The sequence below is a fragment of the Pollachius pollachius genome, assembly GCF_949987615.1.
Source record: "Pollachius pollachius genome assembly, chromosome: 16".
NCBI classification, from domain to species: Eukaryota; Metazoa; Chordata; class Actinopteri; order Gadiformes; family Gadidae; genus Pollachius; species Pollachius pollachius.
The window spans coordinates 13,895,940-13,922,056 of record NC_136949.1 but is presented as its reverse complement, the minus strand read 5'-3'; the positions used below and the strand labels follow the sequence as shown (position 1 = coordinate 13,922,056).

Below are 26,117 nucleotides of genomic sequence, written 5' to 3'. Positions count from 1 at the left end.
ACACTCAAACACACACACACACACACACACACACACACACACACACACACACTCAGCTTTCTAGATCTGGCAATAACGAAGTCTAGCACCAGGGAGTCTCGGGGTCATGGATAAAGAGGCTCCGCTGAGCCCACACTCTCAGCCAATGGGGATCCAGGCCCAGCACTTTATACCACCCATCTATAAATAGTTGAAGGACTTTATTATCACTGAACTTTAATTCACACAACAGATGGGCACACACACACATAGGCACACACACACACACAAGTTAAATGTCAGGCAGCTCTGGTACTTGTGATGCAGTCAACATTCCTGTCTCCCGTTGTACAGCACCACACCTCCGTACCTTTCAGCCACCTTAGACATCTTCATGCAGTGACGGTCCAGCTGGTGGCGCAGGAAGCCAATCTAAGCAGGGAGGAGAGGTTGTTGTTTCAAAGTGTTGAGATCCCTTCTAACGGCCCTCCCTCTAGCTGCGTTGATCCCGCTGAGAAAGCACTGTTCCCTTTCCTCTTTAGAGGAATAAAGGGCTGATGCTAACACATGGGGATGGATGGAGGTGACCCCATGTGTGACATGTTCCCCCCCGGGGTCCTACCTCCTTCTCCAGGTCCTCCTTGGTGCCTTTGCGGGCGTTGTGCACGGGCCCGTGCACCGGGCTCTGGACCTGGGTGGGCTCCTCCGCCAGACCGTACACCGACTGGCAGACCATTGGATGAGAACATTTAGTAAAACGTTTCCCTCCTTGCGAAAGAGCGACGACGCGCCGTAAGCACTGGAGCAGCCAGTGTGCAGCATGTACTGGATATGGGCCGGCATTAGGGAGCAGCCTGTAGCCACACAGGGTGGTCAGGGTTAGTGCTGGCACTGGTCAAGTCTACTCTGACTCTTCTCTGACTCCCAGCGACGCCCCGGCAATCTCATTAGTCGCCGGACAGATTTGCAACGCGATCAAATCAGCATCAAAGCACTCCTAAGTGTTTGCACCCAAACACAGAACTACTGGCTGAAAAATGCACATGACGTTTGTAGATATAGCAGCAGAATCTGTCTGTGTCTCTAAAAAAATGTATTCAGCATAAATCAAGATTTTAGACAGCAAATTTTTTTTTCGTGTATATGTGTGGTGTTTTTTCAGTTTAGGAGATCCCACAATCTCATAATCTCAAAAGTGTTTTGACATTTGAACGGTCCAAAGCACACTCGCTGACGAAGCGAGTACCTTCTTAACTCGGTGAGGATTCTTCATGCGACGACACTTCCTGATGTCCATCTCTGTCGTGTTGACACAGCCTGGCTGGAGAGCGTTCAACACAAATTAAAGCTGCATTTTATTCACACACACACACACACACAGACACACACACACACACACACACACACACACACACACATACACACACATTCACGCCTGCATAAAGCACACATGTACAAACACACAGCACAACCACACAAACACACACACACGCACCAATAGACACCCACGCACACAGACACACACAGAGACACAATGACACACACGCTCAGGCAGCCTTACCACAGGTCTATGGACGTCCCAGAAGGCCCTCTCTTGGCTGTCCAGTATCTTCCTCTCCGTTTTATCCTTTTTCCTGTCAATCCTGAGGAACAGAAATCAGCCCCATTGACATCCTGACATTTGGTTAGCCAAATGCTAAGTCTCATATAGCTTAATAACTCATTCTTTATGCATGGCAGGACTCCAATGTCCTCCTGATTTTAGCACAGGCTTACAGCTTTGAGACACCGTACCGAACTGCATGAGTAGAAATTATATAAACGACACAAATGACAGAGGCCTTTTCGCTTCCAATTCTGAGCTATTCTCAGCACCCCAAAGCAAAGTTATTATTTTATTGCTATGGTATTGCTATGGTGACAGAGGCACACTTACTTGACCTGGGCCTCAGCCTGCATGAAGATAAACTCCCACTTCCTGGCGAAGGCTCTCTGAAGCCTGGCCAGGTTCTCCTGTTGGACATTAACACTTTTCATTCCCACCGCTCCGTACCAAACACTAACCCCACGTCCCACTTTGAAAGAGCAGAAAGCTGCCCCGCAGAGGAAGAGGAATCAAACAGTAGGAAATACACCTATGCACACAAAGTACCCCTACACATGCACACACGCATACACACAGACACACACACACAAGCACGGTCTGAGGACACAAACAATAAGTCCACCTTGCATCATTAGCTTGAATTATGCACACCGCAACTCACAAGGACACACACACACCAAGGCTCCCTAACTCACCGCCTCGTAATCTGCCAGCTCCAGCCTGGTCTTATTCTGCATGGTCCGCTTGCACAGGTAGATGGCTTAGAGAAAGAGAGAGACAGACAGAAAAACAGACAGACAGGTTGTTGAACACAGGAGAGAGGAGGAAAAGAATGGAGAGGAAGAGAAGGATACGGTTGCAACCGGGAGCTCAAGCCACTGCAACTTAGGAAAGCACACATGCAAATAGACCAAACACGAGGTGATTAACAAAACATCTTCATCAAGTTGAGTACACATTAGCTTTTAGAAAACGCTCAAAAGTTATGAACAGGTCTGGACACATCTTCGGTTTACTTAATATTGTGATCGCACAATTCTAATATAACTGAGGTGTCCAGACCTGTTCATCACTTCTAAGTGTACTGTGGAAACATCCCCATTGTCGTTTAGTGTAATTGCATGGCGTCTGTACAATGTGTGTTGTCTGACTGTGCAGCTTGTAATCTCAATGCTGCACATACGTGTCAACTTGATGAAGACGTTTTATTATTTTGCTTGTGTTTCGTCTATTCACATGTGTTTTCTTTAGTTGCGGTGCATTGAGTTCTCAGGGCCACCGTAGATGGATGATCTAGGCTTACTTTCTCATGAATATCCATGTACAAAGCTTAAACTACACAGCTCTTATTAACAACATAAACACAAAGCAAAGGCCCCCATCTCGAACTGTTTTAAGTCACATACCAACAGGTGCTTGAAAACTGAGCCTGTAGAATGCCCATTTTTGTCCATCGCATATGTCTGCACGGTGTAGGTGCATTGTGGGTCATATACAATGCCTATTTCTCCACGGCGGTATTAATGAATGAAGAGCATGTAGAGCACAATGTGCCTTGACTTTGGGGAACAGATAATACAGAAAACTTGACAATCAAAGCTATGCGGTTTGTATTCAAATCGAGTCATAAGCAGGGGTTTACACACTTCCCACCGGCACAAGGCAATCTCTACTTGACCTGAAACGTATATCTTACCAGTAGTAAAAAAATAAGCGGGGTCAATATCATAGCCGATTCTTTAAAAGCTAAACTCTTTTTTCCATCGTTGAAGGAGGTACTTCAGACTTCAACTTCCTTCTAGTTTAGTATTCCATTTACCCATTAATTCCTAAATCAATAAGTATGGGTTTTCAAGAAACCTCGACTTTCAAAGTTTTACAAAAGACTCTCACCAACATTTCCCAAACAACATGTATACACAAAACATCACACACACACACACACACACACACACACACACACACACACACACACACACACGCTTATAGCAATATCAATCTAAACTATGAAACAACTAGAGGTATACATGTAAAAATGCAAATATAGACTGAAATATTAATGTCAAGTCTCTTACCATAGTCAGTGTTCTCTGGCTCCCAACAGTTGGAAGGCCAAAAGTATGGTGCCTAAGGAAAGGGTAGAGGTAAAACCGAAGGTCACCAACTAATGTATTCAGAAGCTGCATTTCAATGACAACGACCACAATAAACAAGAGACATTGTTATACTGATGTGTAGGCCCTGGGGACTGATATTGTAGTGGGAACTACTTTTAGCGGGAATTAGAAAAAGGTAGTTCCTATTACTGTAAGCAAGATAAGACACAACTATTTGGAAATGAGTAAAAGAAAATAGATGTAATTTGAAATTTATCACATAGCCAGTATCGTAACTTCACACAGTGGCACGCTTCGCCAGGTAGCCAATCACACAAACATCAAAAACAGCAAGTGAGCACATTGTTAATGTCAAGAGCGCAAAATGGCCAGGGCTAAGCCAGACCTAAAGCCCCTCATTCATGGGGTCTGGGAACACTTTGGTTTCCCTGCAAACAGTATTGGCGTTGGCCAAAGACTTGGCGATAGAACATGTACGTAGGCTCTGCCCGGACAGCCAACATGAGGACTCATCTGAGCCAGGAACACCTCAGTGTGTCTTTCAGTGGGACTAGACTTAATCAAATCATGCAGAAAATGCATAATATACAATAAAGATATATGCATAAACACAGTAATTGGGAAACTTTTGTGTCAGATTTGCAAACCATCCCATGCGTTGGAGAATGTGTTTTATGCTCAAATATACATGCTAAATGAATGTTTAATGGTGATTTATAAACTGGTAGTCTAGATTGACACCCTCAGGCATTATTTTCCCTACAATGTCTCAAAACTGTAGAAAACTGTGACCCCATAAATTTGAATTGTAGCGAACCGTCAATTTTGTAATATAAATATATATATTATATATATATATTTACTTTCATTGTGATAGAAGCATATATATATATATATATATATATATATATATATATATATATTTATATATATATATATGCTTCTATCACAATGAAAGTAAAAAGTTAAAGTAAAGTTGTTATTATTAATACTTAGTCTTCATTCATCCTTTCAGACATTCCTTTAGTTGATTTAAATAACAAAGACTTTAGTGAATTCAGACAGCCTTGGTTATGATAATTGTTACAATTCTTTTTGCTCCTTTGTGTTTCTCTTTCTATGACTTCCAAAGTAATTTCCACTTTGAAAATGCAATGCAAATGATGGATACTATCTCTGCAGTGTGCCTTTTCTTGGTGCCAACAGACCTAGGCAACAAAAGACTTTGCCGCATCTATCCCGGCTGTTACGACTCTATTTCATTAATCAAGGTGTCATCGGTGGCTTAATAATGGCGTTGTCTTAACTTGTGGTGAACACCATGTAAAGTGGCAAGCCAAGGCCCTGGTGTCCCATCACCAGGCCTTCATTTCAGAGCAATTTGCTTAAACTGGAACGCCAACCACAGTGAGGACGTCTGCCTCAGATGTGGATATTGATACAGACGTCGCTCACACACATTCCTCCAACTGGAAAAAGGACTCTTGGAGAATAAATCAGGTTGATTTGCAAAAATAGATCAGTCAAATAAACAACTGACTTAATGTGAATGAATCATGTTTATTGCTGCTTTGCATCTATACTATATTGCTGAAAAACAGTGGGTCGTTTTTGGCTTTCTTCAGGTTTGTTTCAGGGTTGTTGTATTTGTCAGTCTGTCAGATCTGTCAGTCTGTCAGTCTAGGCTCCGGCAGCAAGCGTCTTGTCTCCTCGTGATGATTATTTTAAAAGGGCACCATTTCAAATAGGGTCATAGATTCTCCCCAACCCCAGCCCACCGTGCAGGGAAGACATGGGAAGACATAGCAAGCTAGCGGTTGGACACAGGATGGGGTTTAAGGTCAGATGGGGGCCACATCTTGTATATTCACAAAGAGATTGTGTCTTGTCAGCCAGCCACAAAGGTAGATTTAGAATTACAGTGACTTAACACCTTCCGTATATAACTTAATAATGCTTTGACGTGAATCCGGTATTTCAGAACCAGGATTTCTTATCATCACACAACCCCCATAAATGACATGCTTGTGTAGCTCCATGTCAAGTAACCTTTTTCTCTTCCATGCTTTGTCATTCGCTCTCTATACATCTGTCCATCACTTTCTACCTCCCTCTCATTCCTCGGATCGGAATAAGCCTTTTACCGATTTTGCTACTTGAACGGACCGTGTCAATTATTCGAACGTACATGGCCTTTAAGAGATCGAATAATGGCCGGAGCATGGCTGAATCCGCTACCCTAGGTGGCGCTGTAGCCCTTTCAACAAGTGGTTATAGAGCCACTTCTGGTTGACCTCTAAGTCCCAGCAGCAACAACAAACTCAGGCGGCATTCGAGAAAGATGTTTTCAGTAGACAGCTGCACTTCGGGTCCATGTCATTTCTCAGACGATCCATAGTTCCGATCTCTCGGTCATATGCGGACCAGCTGGAGGAGTCCGCATACGACCGAGGTCGGAACTATGGAAAGTCGGAAAAATGACATGGACAGCTGTCCCGCATACGGCAACAATCCCTTTCTCCTCCATGTAGCATTTCATTCTGGACTTCAGAGAGTCAAAGCAAAAGTTCCTTTCCCCCAATTCCTTCTCCATCATGGCCGAGATTACCCCCACTACGAGTCTTTGTTGTGGAAGTACCAGAGAGTCGGAGAACCCGACGCAGTCTTTAAGATTCATAATATCAGAGAATATCACCGTCAGTTCGGTAGTGGCGCAATGAATAAATGAAGATCGTGTACACGTCAGAAGAAAAAAACATTTATTTTGACAGATGTTCCCGAAGTTACTACTTTACAACCCCGTTGCTGACCAACGTTTAAGAAAACATGTACTTGTAATTCAGCCTTGGGTGAAATCGAAGCGTAGTGTATACTGGATGCATGTTGATGATGATACACTTCTTATAGGGGGTAATAACATGACACCGGCTTCCTCCATCTTCTGCTTTTTCCGAGGGCGACAATCATAAACATATAAAGAAATAAATATTTATATTTATAAAGACATAAGAATTGTTTATATGTCTATGGCGACAACAACACGACTACCGCCTCCTTCTACTTCCGGCTCAAGTCCCCCGGCCGCAAGATCTCGAGCATGCGCAGGATGTGAAATCCGATACGAGATACGATGCGGGTTTACATGCAGGTAGAGATCAGACTATGATCGAGTTATTATCCGATCTCTCTTGTCCGTTCATGTACCGATTTCGGTCCGAAGTAGATCGGGTAAAGGTTTTAAAAGTCTGATAAAGGTCCTATTCGATTCTTTATCTGATAATGACTGCATGTTAACGCACTGACTGTAGGTCTGCAAACTTCAGTGGCACAAAACTAACAAGGCGAGGAAAGCCCTTTAACCTCTTCTGTCAATCATCTCTCACTCTCTCTCTCTCTTCCTCCGTCTTACCATCATTCAATCCCATTCGTTCTGCGTATTGTGTGTGGGGTTGGTTGTTTGTGGGGGTCTTTTGAGCTTACCTGGAAGCGGTAGAAGGTTCCGTCGTCTTTCAGGGACAGGACGTGGTCCGAGATGGGGAAGAAGTAGCCCTGGGAGGCGATCAGGCCTCCGGCGTGAATGGCCTCAGCTGCACACAGCCACAACACAGCAAACTACACAGCTGTTCTCAATGCTCATGGTGATGATCAAAAGGCATTGTACTTCCGCCTAACTTGCTCGACTGTGTTGACATTACAAGCAATCATATCATCTGTCATGATTGTGTGTGTGTTTTTCGGAGAGGTTGCACATTCAAGTGCTTGTGATTAGTTCTTGAAAAACAACCAGCGGTGATTGTAGTGTCAGACAACACATGCACGCACACGCGCGAAAACACACACACGGCAGCATCCATTTGAACAATAAAACAACTTCAGATATGGCTGTGAATACTTAAATACAGACTTAAAATATCATCATGTGACCGTTCAGAGCATACAATTCATGGACGGACTTCAACAATAGACTGCATCGAGGACTTTGAGAAACCATGAGTTGTTTGCACTAGAATCCTTCCAAACAGATTTACAATTCCTGAAGTGGATATTCTGTGACACATCCAGTGAACCATTGTTCATCCTCACCTGGATCCTCAATGTCCAAATTCTTCATCAGCCACTGCACGATATCTGTACCTGTAATAAAATGAGAAAATATACTGTAAAACTCTGCTGAGCTCACGATTCCCATTGCTTGCGAGTGATTCCATGCATCAGGGTGGGGCCGTGTTTTTTGAAGTACTTTGTTGTGCTGCACAAAGGAGACTCAGCTCTATCAGTGTCTCTCCACCTCTGGAGCTCATTCTCTCCATCATAGGAGCGAGAGGGGGAGTTGATAAAGGACAGCTAGACGGGACAGGAGGCAGGCCGTTAGAGGCATGGTCCCTCGCAGGGAGATAAAGATTGGTTGGGAGAAAGAGAGAGTGATTAAGAGGACGATAGAGAGGGATAGATGAGAATGAGTAAGTGATAGAGAAAGAGAGAGAAAAAGAGAGAGAGCATTACAGTCCTACACTCTGTAGGAGTAGGGATGGGTACCGAAAACTGTGCTTTCTTATTAAAGATCATAGTATTGATATGTCAGACGTTATCGGTTACATTACTTGAGTAATTAGTTAGTGATATCTCCAAAACCTCATATGGTTTAAGTGGAATCCATGGAATCGTTGCGAACCATAGTTGCAGCTTTCTCTGTCTTCTCTTATCTTACACTTATTTATTATTTAGTATTATTCGCGATCCAGAGTCATTCATACAGATCGCATGAACATAATCGCTCTCTCTCGTGGCCTTTCTTTATGTAAGGGGCACCCAAAGAGCTGCTTCATATGGGAAACGTACTGAATGTAAATATCATTTCAAAACATTGGCCAACATTGAACATTATATTACGTTATGTGTTATATGTGGTTTTATATATATAGGTGGATTCAGTGCTGGATATTTTAGGGTTTGGCAATGCAGTCAAAGACCATCTCATCACCATAGAGAGGGCAAAAGCTGTGTGGCTCGAGTCGATCACGACAACACTTGCAGCCGATTGTATAAATATCTGCTCTCTATTCACAACTCTCAAATACTTCCTGGTCCACACACACGATGAGTGTTGAACCTCTGGGTTGCCAGAGTTGCAAATGTACTCCTATAGAGTTGAGAGCTGACGCCCAACATAGCTTCAAGGCTACCCCAGGCCTAGCAGACAGCTCAGATTCAACTATCATTTCAACTTTGAGCTGCTCACGCCAACATCTCGAAGCATGTCCATTCGATCACAGCTTTGTTTGACGTTGTAAAACCAATGAAACCTTAACACCAACGGCTTTCTTCATTTCTAAACCTCAATAGAGGGAGGTGGGGAGAGAGAGAGAGAAGACAGAGAGAGAGAGAGAGAAAGAGAGACAGAGACACAGACAGACAGACAGACAGACAGACAGACAGACATACAGACAGACAGACAGAGTAAGAGAGAGAGAGAGAGAGAGAGAGACTCTCTGGAAGCCTGTTACTCACCTGTGACAACGCTGGGGATCTTGGTCATGAAACTCTTGACCGTTCTGATGGGCACGCCTTCCTCCTCGTCCTGGATGAACATCACTATGTCCTCAATCTGCCAGGGGCAACAACACAGAGAGGCTTTGATTGGATTTGATCCCCTCCATTCAATACATTTGTTGAGATATGGCTGAGTTGAGATACAAAAAAGTAAGCCTGAGTGGACACAGGATGACAGAGGACAATACAAAACAAGCCACAGTGATGATGATGGCCACACCGGTGGATATTAAACACAGGGGACGCAAACCCATGCAATCAAACACACACACACACTAACACACACACACACACACACACACACTACAGTCACATAAACTCGCACACCTACACACACACCCACACACACATATCCCACATGTACCGAGGCCTATTCATACCCCTGAGCAGAGGTTAATTAAAGACGTGGACCACTTTGCGGTGAGGTAATCATGTCAGCCGCTCCCTCTCCATGCCCTCCTTGCTGATTGCTGGTCGCCGCTGCTCCTCACACACTCCCCAGCCCCCTAACTTTAGGTCCGCTTCAGGAGCGTAGGAAGGGCCAGAACATGGGTCGCTTTGGAGACAGCTATTGCGAATGGAGGTTGTTTACTTAAATTACAATAACGGTACATACAACGATAATCATTAATGAACATTAGTTAATGCTGTGGTAAGGAATAACTAAGGATTACAGACAATTAACTAGGGGTGTCCAAGATTAAGATTGAACATGATCGAGGCAAATTCGTCAGGCCAGACCTATATATTTCTTATTATGATGCCAACTTTTTGTAACTTTTGCATCGTTCAAAATCCTGAGAATGTTAATGAGCTCATCAGGTGTCAGGCGTCTCTCAGCTGTCTATAGGGCCGGGTCCTCTGCTAAATGTCCCCCTGTCTCTAGAAACAAATGAACTTTTCCAAATATGATGACAATGTGCACGTCTGTTTACGTCTGCATCTGATTTGACCATAAATGAAGGCTTATATAAGCCTTATATACGATGGTCATGGCTTGTAATCAAATGAAATCAAACCGTGGTGGGTCTCTGTGGAGACGCTCCACTCTGTCTGATTACAAACAGTGTTCACATCCAATCAGCACAAATCCTGCAACAATAAAGCGAGGCGTTTGACTGATTAAAGAACATAAATGCATGTTAATTATACGTTTCAGCAACAAGAACAAATGCGGCACTATTCTATTTAGCAGACCAGCTAAACTGCGCAACTGAGGACCAACAGGGAATAATTTCCATCAGCATGAGTGCTATGATATGAAGGCAGCTGTTGACACAGTTTGCGTTTGACGTCTTTAATGGTTTTACGCTTTTTCTTTCCTGCTATTGTGTCACCTTCTCCTCTACAATCTAGAATGTGCTCGGCTTGGAAAATGAAATGATTGGATAGTGCCACTGCCATTGCACAAAGGGGTTATCAAGCAGACAATGAGGACATTTATTGAAAGCAAAATATAACACAGCAAATTGCACACAGGAGAATGAGTCAACCCCCCACTTTTCATTGTCGGAGCCAGGCAATGTTGGTAACACCCATTTTGTGCTGTTAAACAGAATTCTCCTAACACGATGATTCGACAAAATACCTTTCTGTCTAACATTTGAATCGTCAAAGATTGGTGGTTAACCTTACAGTTAACATATGGTCTAGTTATATATTTTTTTATGGTGTTTTATAGTGTGTATAAATTATTTAAGAGTCAGGGTTTACCCAAACCTACTCACTAACCCTATCACCATCTCACGGCCCTAACCCTAACACACGACCTTAACCCTAACCCTAACCAGCGATACTCTGTGGTCAGTGAATTAAAACTATTAAATTGTGCCAAATAGATATTTTAGTAACAATTAACAAATATTAACAAAGGGTTAGGTAATGACTAGTTTGCTATTTATTATGGCACCTTATTCTAAAGTGTTACCTATATTTCTATAAATATATAGGCCTATATATATGTATAGTGTGCGTAAATAGATGTATAGATGGATAACCAGAGTCATTTCAGTTCAGAAGAAGCCTGGTTACATAAAAATGCCTGGCGGCTGGGAGCCTGCTGGGATGGCCAATATGCACTTGGTAAGGTGCACACGCTCACACCTCCACATGCAAGCAAAGCACACGTTCTTCCACATGTCACACGTCCCCAAACAGTTTCAATTCTCATAAGGTATCATGAAACCTTGAGTCAGCGCTGGATTGGAATTTGAATCAAGAAATGTCTGTCATAAGTTATGACCGATATCTTATTGGCTTTCTATCCCAGTTATGACTCATAGCTGAGATAGAAAGCAATGTGATATCTTTATTTATCTTAATCTTTATTGTTCGCTTTGTGGAGGGGGGGGGGGGTGTTTACAGTGCAGGATCAATTGACTTCCCATCAGCACCTACGTGGTATCCACTATGCTCCCATACCATGCATTCATTCTCATGATGTATGGGAGTAATCCTACACTAGCGGCTTCACCTCACAGCTTCACATCAAATGCATTCAGTGCTATGCCATGGAAAATGCATGACGCATATTCAACCTTGGCCTGTTGAATGATGTTCAGAGGATTGTGAAAAGTTGTTATTGCCTATGGTCAGGGTCCTGAACAGACCAAACCCCACAATAAAACAACTTTCAATGACTTAGCATCGGAGGCTAAATCAAGACACACAAACATGCACTACAATTCCCAAGAGCTGTTTGTGTGAGTTTGCCATTCTGCTCTGCAGTGTCGAACCAACAGTCTTTCTTTCTTTGTTTTACTGCCGTCTGGGCGATCCAAGAGCACGACATGACCAGCCTCCAGGCCGCGTATCACAATCAATACTGCAATAAAATGCTAACAAGGCCTTGATGATGCTGTGTGGCTGAGTGGATCCAGAGTAGCTCATGATGACAATGCTCCCTCAAGGACCATCCACTCCTGCTAATAGCCTCCAGCATGCTAGCACTCCTCGCTTGTCATGCTGACAACCAGCTTGAGTTGCGAGATCCGTCATCCCCACCATGCACACACCCCATCACAAGGTGTGTATGTGTCTTCAGTGTTGGCAATGAGTAGGGTGCAGATTTCATGGTATTGTATTTAACCACCCACAGGGCAGTGATCGCAGTATCATCACCACACAATTAGCACGTTCTGGTTGGCGTGAGCCTGCCAGGCGGAGGGCTCGGAGATGGTTCTGGCAGGTTTATCCCGCCATGACGGACAGTGGCTGGTCCATCTGTGATTGGCAGAAAAATCCAGAAACACCACAACCCTTCATGTTCTGTATGGTTCCTGCGTACTAGTATGGGTGTCCCCATGAGCTACTAGTTAAAAAAACATACGCTTCGCCCGCCCACTTAGCGATATATTTCCCCTTTTATTCTGACTTCAAAGTTGTAAATATGTTACTGGCCCACTTGGGTAAAAAATTAATTTGCTAGAGGTTACTTCATTTCATGAAGTTAAATCCATGTATTTTCAGAGCGGATCTCAGTCAGTTCAAGTTTTTGTACGCCACAGTCAAGGGGAACAAAGACAAGCATCTATTTCAAAAATAGCACGACACACAAAAAAAGAGGGCTGTTTCTATTAAGGACAACAGCGGGGCAATGTGTCTCTCTCTCTGTGCAGTAGCGTGGGCTTCCCGTGGAGAAGGAGAATGTCAGGGGTAGCCCTGAGGGGATGTTGGTGTCTGTCTGACACAGCCCCAGGGGACATGGAATTTGTCTGTGAAAGGAAGCAAACATGACCTGCTCGTAAGCACATGGGTGTAAAGCCATCTGTACACAGAATTCAGCATCAACGGCACTCGTATTGCCTTTTTATAGTAACAGCAAGATACCAAAGTAGCAAACGCTGAGATCGCAACTGGATGCACATAAGAAAAGCTAGCCGTTTGGTAAGCAGATTGCTACACACTGCAGGCAGGTCCGTAGCAGCAAGTATAGCTCATGGTTGGTGCACCAGAAGTAGCAGCGATTTAAGCAGCAGGAGTAGAAGTCCAAATACTGGAAATACTCACAGCAGCGGTAGAGCACGGTGAAATTTATGAGCATGGATAATCCAAGCACATATAAAACCCCTTTGCAATATATAGAACAATAAAACGGTCCATTACAACATGGTTTCAGCTGATGTTTGTTTAACAACTTTGAGCCCTCTTGATAACCCATACAGCTAAAGGATTTGCTGTTCTTGCCAGCTCAGAGGTGCTTCCCAAGAACATAAAAGGATCGTTCGGATTTCCAAGACAGTTAGACATTAAAACGGTATCATTTATTGCCAGTACCTTGCAACCATAACATGTTGTTTGCTTTCAAAGGTGTTAAGATACCGTGGCGTTCATTCAACTGAATAGTTTGCTTGCTCCAGGATACCTTTACTCAAGTATGCAATGAATGGAGAACTTCTTCGTACATATTGTTATATCTTTCATCTCAGAGAGCCACTTTGTCACTTCACTTTGAAGCTATTTCTGGTCCTCCTGACTGTTATTTACTTCCAACGATCTGACACAATCAAGTTTTGAGCCGCTACACTGATTGCGGCGTGTTCCCTTAGTGCTTTAAGAGGCACCTTGATCCCCTCATGGAACACTTGCTATGAAAGTCAAGAGAGGATAAAAAAAGGAAACATTTTCTCCGAATTTCATGTTCAATAGTGTTGCTGATGACGTCTCTTATTTGATCAATCATGAATCAAAGCGATCAAGAAGTTCAAGGACAAGCTAACCGTACATGCGCTATGATCACCATTTAATATTTGCAATGTGATATGAAAGAATTAGCTATGCTCGATCTAACCTAAATCTTGCTCCGTTACAAAGAAACTAAAGCTCTTCCAGAAGATGATAAGAGGCTAATATAATAGGCTGAGAATAAGAAGCTAATACACTGGCTGTGAGATCTGACCTCAGCGTCAGATTCTCCCCCACAAAGACTACTTGTTAATAAAGGCATTAGCCATCTTATCCATTGTAATTTATTTGGTTCTATCGATGGCCTTTAACGGCACAGTAGGACAGTGCTGCACAATTAATTGTAAATTATTCAAAATTGGGATTCTGACCTTTGCTATTAGCTAAGAGTGAAAGGTTCTAATTCATTTATACATATAAAGAAGAGAAAAAACATAAAGACATAAACAAATCTTATTGTTTACCTCCGTTATATTGAATTTGAATTACATAACCAGCAATCAGTTTAACATTATTAGTTTGTACATACACAGTAGGCCCAACAGAATATCGAATTGATAATCTTTTAACGGCAATGAATAATCGCAACCACAATATCGAGCGACATGATCGCACTGATCACCTTTGTCATGACCGTATAGCCCTGCTGTAGGACAGGCAAACACAGCAGCGCCCACTCCCTCTCACACGCTTTGCCACGGCCAGACAGAACGTACAGCAGGGCACCAGGACTGGAGGAGGGGGTGGGGGGGGGGGGGGGGGGGGGGGGGGGGGGTATTATGGTGTATATGCAAAACCATTCCAGGCGATCTCCCGTCCATTTCTGTGTATATGCCACTATGTGCAGGCTCACGTCCCCCGGCCCGAAACCTTTCATGAGAAACACAGTGCTATTAGTGAAGCGATGGCCTTTTTACTGCAAGCTATATTAGCGAAGAGGACGTCACAGCGAACGAGGCCTGGTGTGGCGATCGCTTCATTAGCTCCCGGGCACACTGGGCCTACGGACCATGTGCTGCCATCAGGTTTGAATAATAAAGGGAGGAGGGAGGAGGCTAGAGTATGAAATCATCTCCAGTCGACCCACATCTTCTCTGATGGAGGGGGAGGACGGTATTAGTCTCTTAGGCAAAGGTGCAGTGCCCGCGAGGGCAATGTACACATACACATGCAACTAGTGATTGGTGCAATTATTCATAGATTGCATGTATTATAGAACACCACAGACCCACACATACATATTCAATTCATTAATTTATCCATGCACATAAACACACACACACGCACGCACACACACAGACATAATGAAAAGCAGGTACTAATAACATTAAATTAACACATTTTCCATTTATATGTAACAAAGGACCAGATGACTGACTGAAAAAAAATAGAAGACATTCTCTCTCTCTCTCTCTCTCTCTCTCTCTTTTTGTCTCTCTACTTAGCGCAATAAAATAAAGTTTTTAAATGCTCCTGTGAGGTTGTAACTTGGCAAAGGAATCATTCTTGGCAAGAAGTAATGTGCTTGTATCTGACAGGCACTTAAAATGCACATTGTGTATTTTGACAAGCTGAGAAGTATTCCCCTCACATTTATGCTTAAAACGATTCAATTCAGTCTATCTTGCTGGATGAAAAATAACAGGATGTATTCGGAAACCTTTAATAGAAAGTCGTTTCGCAGACTTCGTCCATAATAGTCTAATCGCAGTTCTGAGAGAATTGTGTGTGTTTTACAGCGGGACATTCCTTTGGGAAGATGGGGTGCTACATTTACATTTGCAATGAGAGAAAGAGAAACAACAAATATATATATCACTGCAATTTGCTGTGTTATGTTTTGCTCTCAATAAGGGTCCCCATCGTTTGTTTGATAACCCCCTTGGTTTAAAGTGGCACTATCCAACAAAAAAACACTCAAAGTAGAGCACATTCTAGTTAGGTTACACAATATCAGGAAAAAACTTTAAAAGTTTGGCAGCATTTCGGAACAAATCAAATGCAAACTGTGTCAACAGCAGCTGTCATACCATGCCACACTAGCCTGGGGAAAGAATTCTCTCCATCCGTCAGGGCACTTTAAATGTTATGCAAAGGTAATGGTGCTGCATTCGTTCTATACCCTGATTCAAATGTATTTTAAATTGTTTAAAATACATGCATCTACAGTTCATTTAGCGATACAAGTTTTGTATTATGATAAATGCATTTTATTCTTAACATTACATTACATTAGTCTATATTGTGTATAAGTCTAAGAGCAGCAATGTTTTCTGCCAAATTGAATGCAGATGACATAAGTGGCTGTGCACATTGTTGTCATATGGTGAAAAGTGAATTAGTTGGTCCAGGCCTCCTCATTAACGAAGGGGCCTCACCTATAGCCAGCTGGGGGAACCCCTGATAAGCCCGTTGATTAAACAACGTAAAGTCACAAGAGAATAGGCATAATTGAGCCGCATAAGTGCAACGATTTATTGTATGTGATTCAATGATAAGCCGAAGAGGGGTCTGGCCTGACAAATCGGATTTGACCATGCAAAGTATTGGTGGAGGACACCCCTAGAAGGGATCGACACACACACAAAAAACTCCCACAACAGGACATCGGCTCTGTTAAGAGTAATGGTTTTCTCTGAGAGCTTGTCTGCTCCTCTCTTATCTCTCTGTTGCTAATGACACAGTTCACTGGAGCTCAACAGGACAGGACGGCTCTCAGCCACGTACTCACACCAGCCTGGCCTCACAACGACTAGGCGGTCTTCCTCTCTCCATGCATGGGGAAAAAAGACACTCATGAAACTCCTGCACACTCCTCTGAGAGCCAATGGCAGGGCCGTCTCGGTCAAGTCTCACAAATGTATTTCTTGGTCCCCAGTCGCTTTTATTTCAAGCTCTCGTCCATTAAAAACAGTGCAACGGAAATGTTCTCTGTAATGTTATGGGAGGGTAAACACAGATGTAACTCGTTCCATTTGATTATGCCAGAGCACCAGACACAGGCGACCGTGTCCATGGCCCTTATCTCTCCGGTGTCTCTGCGGTGAGCAGCTGAAGGCCCTAGGCACTGGCAGGACTATGAAACAGGTTTGTGTTTTGGTGTGGGAGGAAACTGGAGTACCTGGAGGGAACCCAAGTGAACACCGGGAGAACGCAAAAAAAAACGGTTTGAACTCATGACCTTCCTGTGAGGCAAATGTGCAAACCACTGGGCCACAGTACTGCTACAACTGCTGTGATTCCCATCACATTAAATGCCTGGTTTCAAACACCTCTCAAACATTTAAGAGGTAGTATACTGAACATTAATAAAATATATATATATATATATATATATATATATATATATATATATATGTAAACAACTGTTGGAGAGAGAGTAGAGCTGAGGGAGTGATATTCGGGAATAATATTATAATTATTACCGAATAATAATAAGGACTGGTCGCCGACCTATTTTGCACCTAATGCTAGTCTGAGCTTGGTCAGACTTCAGGTAGCCAGGTAGGTGAATGCAACAAGACTGGACGTGTACAATTGTACCACAGTATGACTGATTAAAAGGTTGTGCATAAATGAGAAGTAACCCTGAGTAACATTGTGGATGTAGCTGGACCTTGGCTAAACAATACACAGGCAGCAGGCTTCTGCTCCAAAATATGTTCGAGAATATCAATGAGAATCAATACAAAGTATTGTTTTGAAGTAGCATTTATGAAAGGCGAAGTAGTAATTTTCAGAAAATAAAAAAAGTCTGACCAAGAGGGATTTAGAAGTACAGAATGGAAGAGAAATACAGATGTTCATGGCTCCACACCAAACTGGCTCTGCATCTTAATACCGGCGGTAGGCGGAATAGATAAAAAAAGTAGTTTAACATGGGATTAATGGCCTGTAGCGGCGACGCCACGACCTTGGGAAGGGAACGCCTGGTGCTCTGAATACCAATGGAAAGGCAAACTCAGCGACTGCGAGCCACGGGTACCTCTGACTCTCAAAGTGTCTTTCAACGTCATTAGGCTAATGAGTTGTTATCTTTGTATAGATTTGTTTAAACATGACTGAGACGCTTTCATCCATGAGTCATAAGCTGATCAAATATTGATCACATATTGGTTTAAAAACAACAACAGCTACAACAGTAGCTTAAGCTATAAGTATTCCAACCAACAACTGTTCTCTGCTGTTTAAGGATTAAACAGAGAACAGCAGGGACAAATCGATGTCCCGTACCTTCCTCTGATAGAAACCTTGGTACTTTGTTTGGGAGGTGAGTACACTACAAACTACAGGTGCTTCATACAACATTCACACGCACATCTGGTGATGACTCCCTCGATCACCTGTTTCTAGAATGGTTTAACATAGGCCAAATAGACAGCTCTGAGACACTGCTAAATGAGCAATCCATCTAGACAACATCAGCTGATTCGCTGCTGGCAGACCACCAGCCAGACATCCCCAGCAGAATGTCATGTCAGGCCAAGCCACCCCCTGGAGAGGAATCAATCTGGTCAGCTCTTCATCACTGCGGCCCAGGGGAGGTGGACGGAGACGACCTTGCCAGTCGGAGAATGGCAGGAGTGAGAGTAATGCTCCAAGGGGGAAAGTGGATTACTGTAAATCTAGATGCTGGTATTTCCGACCACCATGAGGTTATACTGAATACCACTGTACAAGCCGGCGGCAGGCGAGAGGCTAGCCCGTTTACAGTATGATTATAGGGAATCATTACTGAAATCCTCTTGGTCATAATCAATAATGGTTACATTATCCACATAATCCTACAGATAATATTGCACATAGCAATGGATTTTGGACAAATCTCATTAGACTTGTAGTTAGACCAAGATACAAATCTCCCATGAATAACTTACATTAATGTAAGAAGAAAGAATTTGGTGGAGAGATGGTGTGTTATGTGTTAGAGTGCTTTAACAACCTGATTCAGACTACCAAAACAGAACGGCTACTCATTCAGTTGGGTTTGAATCTGAATAAAATGTATACTTTGTAATGTGAAGACAGGAGGGTTGGACAAGTCCTATTTTCTAATTGGTCAGCCTTGTGGTTAAAGCTATTGATACTGTGAAGCAATGTCTCGCTACTCAGACAATCCAGGCAAATCCACATCCAGATTCAGAGAACGGATAAATTGTTACATTTGTGCAAATATAGATTAACTAGTAAACACTTTATAACACACAAAACCCCTCAAAAACACTTCCTAAATCCCTGAAAATAATGAGCGTTGTCAAATGGGAGCTGAGAAATCTATTTGACGCTTTTCATTTTTGACAAGGGTGGCTACAACCCAGCGTTTTCTGGCTCCCTTGTTTATTTAGCTGCAGGGAGGGGGTCTGTCTGGAAGGAAGATCTCACTCGTTTCCAAGGTTATACTCCAAATCCCATATCTGCCTTCCTCCTGTACTCCCTTTCTACGCCTCCTGCAGCCTGTTACCATTATCATTTCTTGTTTCCATTTCCATTTCTTTAATTCTTCCTCTAGTTTCATTGTCACCTGCTCCATGTGCTTCACTATAAATAACTATAAATCTATATGTGCTGTAGGTATTCTCAATCCGTTACGGTCTCCTGTTTCTGATGGTGAGCTAAGATTGAAGGAGCAGAAGGCAAGACTCGACTCTGACAGGAGCAGCAGCTGTCAACTTGTAAAAGATATTCTAGCACAATTTCACTCTTTAATAGGTCATTCAAATTATACCTCTTGAATCTTACCTAGAGCAACCTTTTAAATGACTCAGAAATGACTATATCCTGTATTTACCACGTTAGTTCTCCAACCATGCACTTATTCTACAAGCTTTTGCTTCACAAAAAGCTTCTGCAGCACTGACACGCACAACCCTGTGGGTTCTGACAGTAGGGCAGCCATGGTCTCCATATAGAGACCCTCAGCAATGGCCTTCCAACAGCAACACCTCAAAGTCGTGTTGCGTTCTCCCAGGTCCAATCAGAAGGAGTGCAGCTCCACTTGAGTGTGTCCTCTTCCACACTTCTTAAGTCCCCAGCATTCCCTCAACCGGACTACCGGCAGACTCTTTGAGGAAGGTGCCAGTGGACCCTCTAGGAGGCCGGACAATGAGCTCTTCCTGGGGTTATTGTTGCTGTAAAGGTCAGCGCTGGTGACCCAGGGGAACCATAGGGGCATCAGAAACAGGTGATACTAGGTCAGATGAAGAACTACAGTCAAACACCACTGTCGACCGGCCCTGCGAGAAGTTTCCCTTGTTGTGCTGCTTTATGTTATTTTAAGGAAATAAGGAAGCCAAGGTTATCTGAACAATCGTTTGAGGTAGATGAATTTCTTTAAAAATATATTCTTCCACAAGCTCTGGCACAATCTTTGTTGAAATTGTTTCGTGTTCTCTGGCTTTATTCGTGAGTCTGTATAAAACCACGGTAGAAAGTAATCTCTAAATCACTCAGTTCACCCAAAATGTAATATAGTCAATTCGTAACAGCTTTGATAAAGGAAAACATTATTGTTTTTGATCCAGGGGACTTTGTCTGTGGTTGAATATCAGGCTCCCCTTGCTATGCTTCAATCCCAAAAGAGGTATATGGATGAATATGTATCGCAATAACATCCAAAACCATGAAAGTTTATGTGCTGTGCAATTATTCTTCCAGATCTGTCAGGATTTCAGAAGACATTATTAATCAAATCAGTTTTCACACAGTCTTAGCGAACATGCATATATTGTCTAGGATTAAGGTGATTGGTGACCTGGATTTGAATCCAAGGCACCACATCATCATTAACAAGGACATCATCAGCATTACTGACCTCCCATTTGCTGCCCCAGGGGAGACAGAGCCACCTGATGTGTTTCTAAGTTGTCCTTAAGGGTTATTATTACTGAGCTTGTTGAACCCTCCTCTGGTTGACTGTGACATCATGTCATCTGCACCCTGGCTCAGTGCAGTGATGGTTCCGGTTAAGGGTGCTCATTTTAATATGAGCTTTTCTCTGTGAAGCACTCATCAAAGTGACTGCATGGCATTAGATACAATAACAAAACAAACCAATAATGAAGAGGTGTCTGTGTACTGAGTAGTGGGGGAGATTCTGTAGTAATTGGGGATAAAATAGGCTTTTAAAAAACATCAAAAAGGAAACACGGGAAAACGTGACTACAATCATTAAAGACATTCCTCAACTCCCAGGATCTGAGAACTAATGAAATATGGAACAGGGCTCGCCTCGGCTATGTGAAGAAGAGTCGTTTTACTCATCCTTTGGTCTATCAATAATTCATCTTTGCGTGACAAGCACACATGTACACGCATGTGTCAGAAGACTTTGATGAATATTAATATATATATACACAGTCTATAAAAAACGCCTTCCAACTTTGAGAGCCTTATTTGTGGAGCAGCAGTGAGACCCACGCACCATGTTGACCACTGTACCGAGCCTGTTCCAGGGCCTGGGAGGCTTTCATCCCAAACACATGCAAAGGCCCCCCGGCACTGGCTCGCAGTCCCGGACATTATAACCACACAACACCGGATAACCCGAGTGCACTGCAAGTAAAACCACGTCTTCCAACTCCAAAAGGAAACCACACGACTGTACAAGACTTGCAAGCAAATACAAAATTCTAAATGTTTAGCATGTTAGCAAATGAACCAAACTTCTATCCGGTCTAAAACTGCTTGAAACTATGTCTTGCTATGGTCACTTTGTGGCCCAAATGCCACCGATTCGAAGGCCTCGTACCTAGTAGCTTGTAGCTAATAGTTTAGCCCTGAAAAGAGTTTAATTCCTGGCATACTAATTAGAGATATAAGTGTGTCAATGTGCAAAGACACACACACCTACACACCTGCAATAAATGCTCTATAAGGCACCATTGACTTATTAATGGTATTAGGGAAATCACACCTGGTAAAGTGAAATTCAAATATTATATACTGTTTGCAAATATTCTATACTTATACTGCACTCAGAATAGTGCTATCCACATGCCTTCCTGTGCAGGTAGTGGCCGGGCAGGTTGGTTTCTACAATTGGCTACAATTACCCTTTTAGAAATAATCAAAGTCTACTCTGTAATTTGAAATCAATGCAAATCATATGGAGGGTTACCGTGACCTTCATGCAGCCGGGCCATCAATGCAGACATAAACGGCAGCTCCAATTAAGCATGTCTCACTTGGTGAGGTGCTGCAGATCGAGCACAAATCAAGTGCTTCCTCCTGGAAATTTCTCCTTTGATATTTTCCCGGTAATGGTGTTTTCTGCTAGCTTGTTTACACAATTTCACCTTCTGTATGAAGGTTGGGAGGGGGGCTTGTCTGTCTTAATCCCAACCTGGTCCATGGAGCAAAGGCAAAATGAGATAATTGGCCATATATAAATATATATCAGGGTTCTCCACAGGGTGCTGTTAGGCTCCGACCCAGGCGCTGGGTTGTTTTTATTGTTTAAGTATTTTGGCGATCCTTCATCCAGAAGAGTGCGTTTTTTGTTTTTTCTTTGCGTGATCTTTGATTGTGCTTGTATTATATTGCGGTGCAATTTCAATAAAACTTGAAAATGTACAAATAATATTTATTTTTGATGATTGAGGAACCTCCACATGTTCAAAGCCGCGTGTCTCAAATGGAACATAAGTGGGTCGTGTTGCCAATGAGTGTGCTTAGACCGGCTCTACCAGTGTGAGCAATGCAGAGCTAGTGCTATTAGATTGCTTTTAGAATCTACCTTTACCTCCTGCCCTGCTCTGAACCTTTGCCGCACATGGCGACGCCATCCATTATATTTAACACAGATCAAGACCAAAGACGTTACATAAAATCCTCTGACGCGTGTTGCACTTTCTACCTCCAATTGAATGTACGAAAAATATAAAAAAGGTCAGAAAACTTTGTACTACTATTCAAAAGATGAAGAAACAATGGAAGGAGTCTGAAGTCTGTTTGCGGGCCGATTGAAGAGCTCTGAGAGGCGAGATGGAGTTCGCCGCCGGGTGCAGTGTCATGGCGTAACCATGAGGGACGGTCGGGGTAAGGCTGGTGGTCTTCGGGCCCGCTGGTCGAGCCGCTGGGTTAATTAGGCTGCCGGGGAGCTTCTGATGGATGAAAAATGAACCAGTCTCCGCTGATTAGCAGCCCGTCTCTCTGATCGCTCATACTCAGACTCACACTAGTGCAGCCCACACAGCACACAGTGTTCCTGCCTGTACTACTGCGGAAAGAAGAAGACACCTCACTACCCTAGAGATGTGTGAATTATCGTTGTATGCTATATAGATAAACGCACCCATACGGACACTTTCATACTTTTTTAATGTCGGCCAACACTTGTATGTTCAAGCACCACACGCAGGGAACACATCATCACCACCGCTTCGTTTTAGAGGCGTAGGCGTATACCTTTCGCTATAAAGGGATTGGCTTATCAAGAAGCCAATCTAGCCGCTCATTAGTTATTGATCAAGATTCCATTACATTTCAGATTGGCTGCATGTCCTATTCCCCATGTGGCAGGACCACACGGCACATCATGTCCCGCTTCCATAATCACACAGAAGCATATTACAAAAATGTTTCATGAATATAATTGGTTATAGTTTTACATTTTGGCATTGAATACTAATGAGGGAATCAATACATTGATATTCTCTGCTATATTTAGTCTGGACAGAATATTACACTACGCTGCTGCATTTGGATGTGTGTGTGTGTGTGTGTGTGTGTGTGTGTGTGTGTGTGTGTGTGTGTGTGTGTGTATTTGTGTGTGTGTGCGAATACATGTTTGAGATTGTGGCAGTCAATAAAACAGCTAAATTCAGGAAGTCTCCCACATTTTCCTTCATGAACTTTGAGGTTGAACACTCATGCTGAAGCCCAGCCTGTCGCCCGCAGAGCAGGTTGTTTCCCTGTAAGAAGCCCTCCAACACGGCACAATCTCTTGTCTCAGGGGGAAAGGAATTAGCAGCGCCAGGTGGAATAGAGAAAGGGAGCTGGAAATGTGGACTCGAGAGACTCGTTTTCAAAGCCAAGCTGCCAGGACTAAGGCAGGTGTACTTAAGAAGATATGTATCCTTATCTGTTAAATGTGTATTCTTGTGATTTGTACCAATCTCGTGCTGTTTCTAGTTAGCCCCAATCAATTACTGATCAACAGAGACTGATGTTATTCATCACAGTCAGATTACTTGTTCCTTCATTGCACATGTGCGCAGACAGACACACACACACACACACACACACACACACACACACACACTAAGCATCATAAGCATCTTAACACCAACTTCCACCATCAACCATTCTGGCACAAACGGGCGTACAGAGATATACATATATATATATATATATATATATATATATATATATATATATATATATATACACACATATGATAGGATTCCCATTAGAACAATGACCATAATAGAATAAGGCTTCTGGCACACCAGATGAGCCATTGAGCGGCGCGTCATAGGATTACATTTAAGGTCTTTGAAGTCATAGCGAGGCACCATCCAATAACATTGTTTAGAGCTCTTAAATAGTTTGTTATGGAAATAGGATTTCTATAAGTGTAATATATTTTTTAGTCTAACAGATTGTTTTCTGTTTCGTCTAATTATAATGGTTTCAATTAGGCAGGCCTTATGGTCAAATGTACCAGCAAATGTTAAGTGCTATCTTTTGATTGTTGATTGTAATGCTATAGCCAGCTAGCAATTCTTTATTGCTGTTATTTTCTGATTGGGATTTTCTTGATACCTTGTTGGAACAGAAAACAAGCTTGTCGGAACAGAAACAAGCTCATGAATGAGGCTTTTCGGCTGGTAGTTGGTGCTCGGCTCTGAGGAACAGCTCCAGACATAAAGCACCGGTCTGTGCTTAAGATAAGCTGACAGGTCTGTTTACCATCAGCTCTGTGTGAAAAGGACTTGGATCCATTTAACAAATGTTCACCTATATTGTTAAATGTGAATATATGAGGAAGCACATACAAATATGCGCACACGCACACACACACACACACACACACACACAGTTGTGTAACACAGTCCAACAAAAATAGGTTATCTTGCATTGATTTCCTCTGAGGTGATCCTCCCCATACGAATTCCCACAACAATGTGCTTTCCACGAATCCACTCACATCTCCCAGGGCTCTCCAGGACACTGGTGGAGGAGCTCAGTTTGAGTCCATGCCTACTTCCTCTGCCATATTTGTGGTGGGTGCACGCTATCAGGAATGTGTACCATCGGGTTTCATTGTAAACCAGTATGAATGTAGAAATAATGGTGCTATCATGTGTTCCTTTCCCTGTTCGTTTGTGCTGGAACCCTGTTGTCCTCTTACACTACTAACTTAAACCCAACAGTCGGGGCTAGGGTTAGCGATACCGCAGTCCTGTCATCCTGTCCGGTTATTGAACTGCAGGAAATTTCTGTTAATCAGATACAGCCGCACTGACTTTGAATAGTTCAACACCAGCCATCAAATTAAAGAAAAAAATGGATGTCTTCGTATGTGATTTATTACAATTATGTTTTGCTAATTGAACACTAAAATACTGGTTGCATAAAAAAAATTGAAATCCAAAATGAAAACATTTAAAGCAACATTGCTTATCATCTGCTTTTTCTGTTGTTGATTACTTTTTGTTGACTGCCATTGCGGTCCATAAAAACATTGAAACGTGATAGCATCTTCAACAGATCAATCTATGCTACTGGGTCACTGTTATGACATTTACCCTGATGCTACTTAGAATACAGAAATAACACTATAATGGCCCTAGTAGCTTGTTGGCATAATGTATTTTTATTCCAATAATTAACAGTATGGGATGGAAGAAAATGCTACGTGCAAATATAATTGAATGCTTAATTGTATTTGGTTGTGAATAAGTTATTTAACGGGTTATAAAGGCCAACTATTCAATTACAGAAATATCGACTGCATGTGTATATTTGTGTATATTTGCATATTTTGTGGAATGGTAGTGCACCATCCCTTTTTATCCTTAAGGAATACCAATCTCTTCCCAATTGATGGGAAATTCCAATGTATTCAAAACAATGCAGTAATCCAAATATTTTTTTATTTTTGCAGTGTGTGCGTTATGTGTGTCTTTTTGTGTGAGTATGTGAAGTGTATGTGAACTCAAAAGAAGATTTAATTGTGT

The 26,117-nt window shown here is 42.6% G+C and overlaps 1 protein-coding gene across 1 annotated transcript in view; it reads right to left on the bottom strand.

Annotated features, from left to right (window-relative positions):
* The window catches only part of LOC307088334 (regulator of G-protein signaling 6-like), a gene marked incomplete at its 5' end in the record, with an annotated part of 48,603 nt that overhangs the window by 6,026 nt on the left and 16,460 nt on the right, over nt 1–26,117 (bottom strand). The window contains 10 exons of the mRNA XM_079754186.1: nt 350–411; nt 602–703; nt 1,226–1,300; nt 1,541–1,622; nt 1,916–1,992; nt 2,281–2,345; nt 3,661–3,712; nt 7,183–7,289; nt 7,786–7,836; nt 9,211–9,307. Of these exons, the coding sequence (XP_079610312.1) occupies nt 350–411; nt 602–703; nt 1,226–1,300; nt 1,541–1,622; nt 1,916–1,992; nt 2,281–2,345; nt 3,661–3,712; nt 7,183–7,289; nt 7,786–7,836; nt 9,211–9,307 (770 nt within the window). The remainder of the gene's footprint in view (nt 1–349; nt 412–601; nt 704–1,225; nt 1,301–1,540; nt 1,623–1,915; nt 1,993–2,280; nt 2,346–3,660; nt 3,713–7,182; nt 7,290–7,785; nt 7,837–9,210; nt 9,308–26,117) is intronic.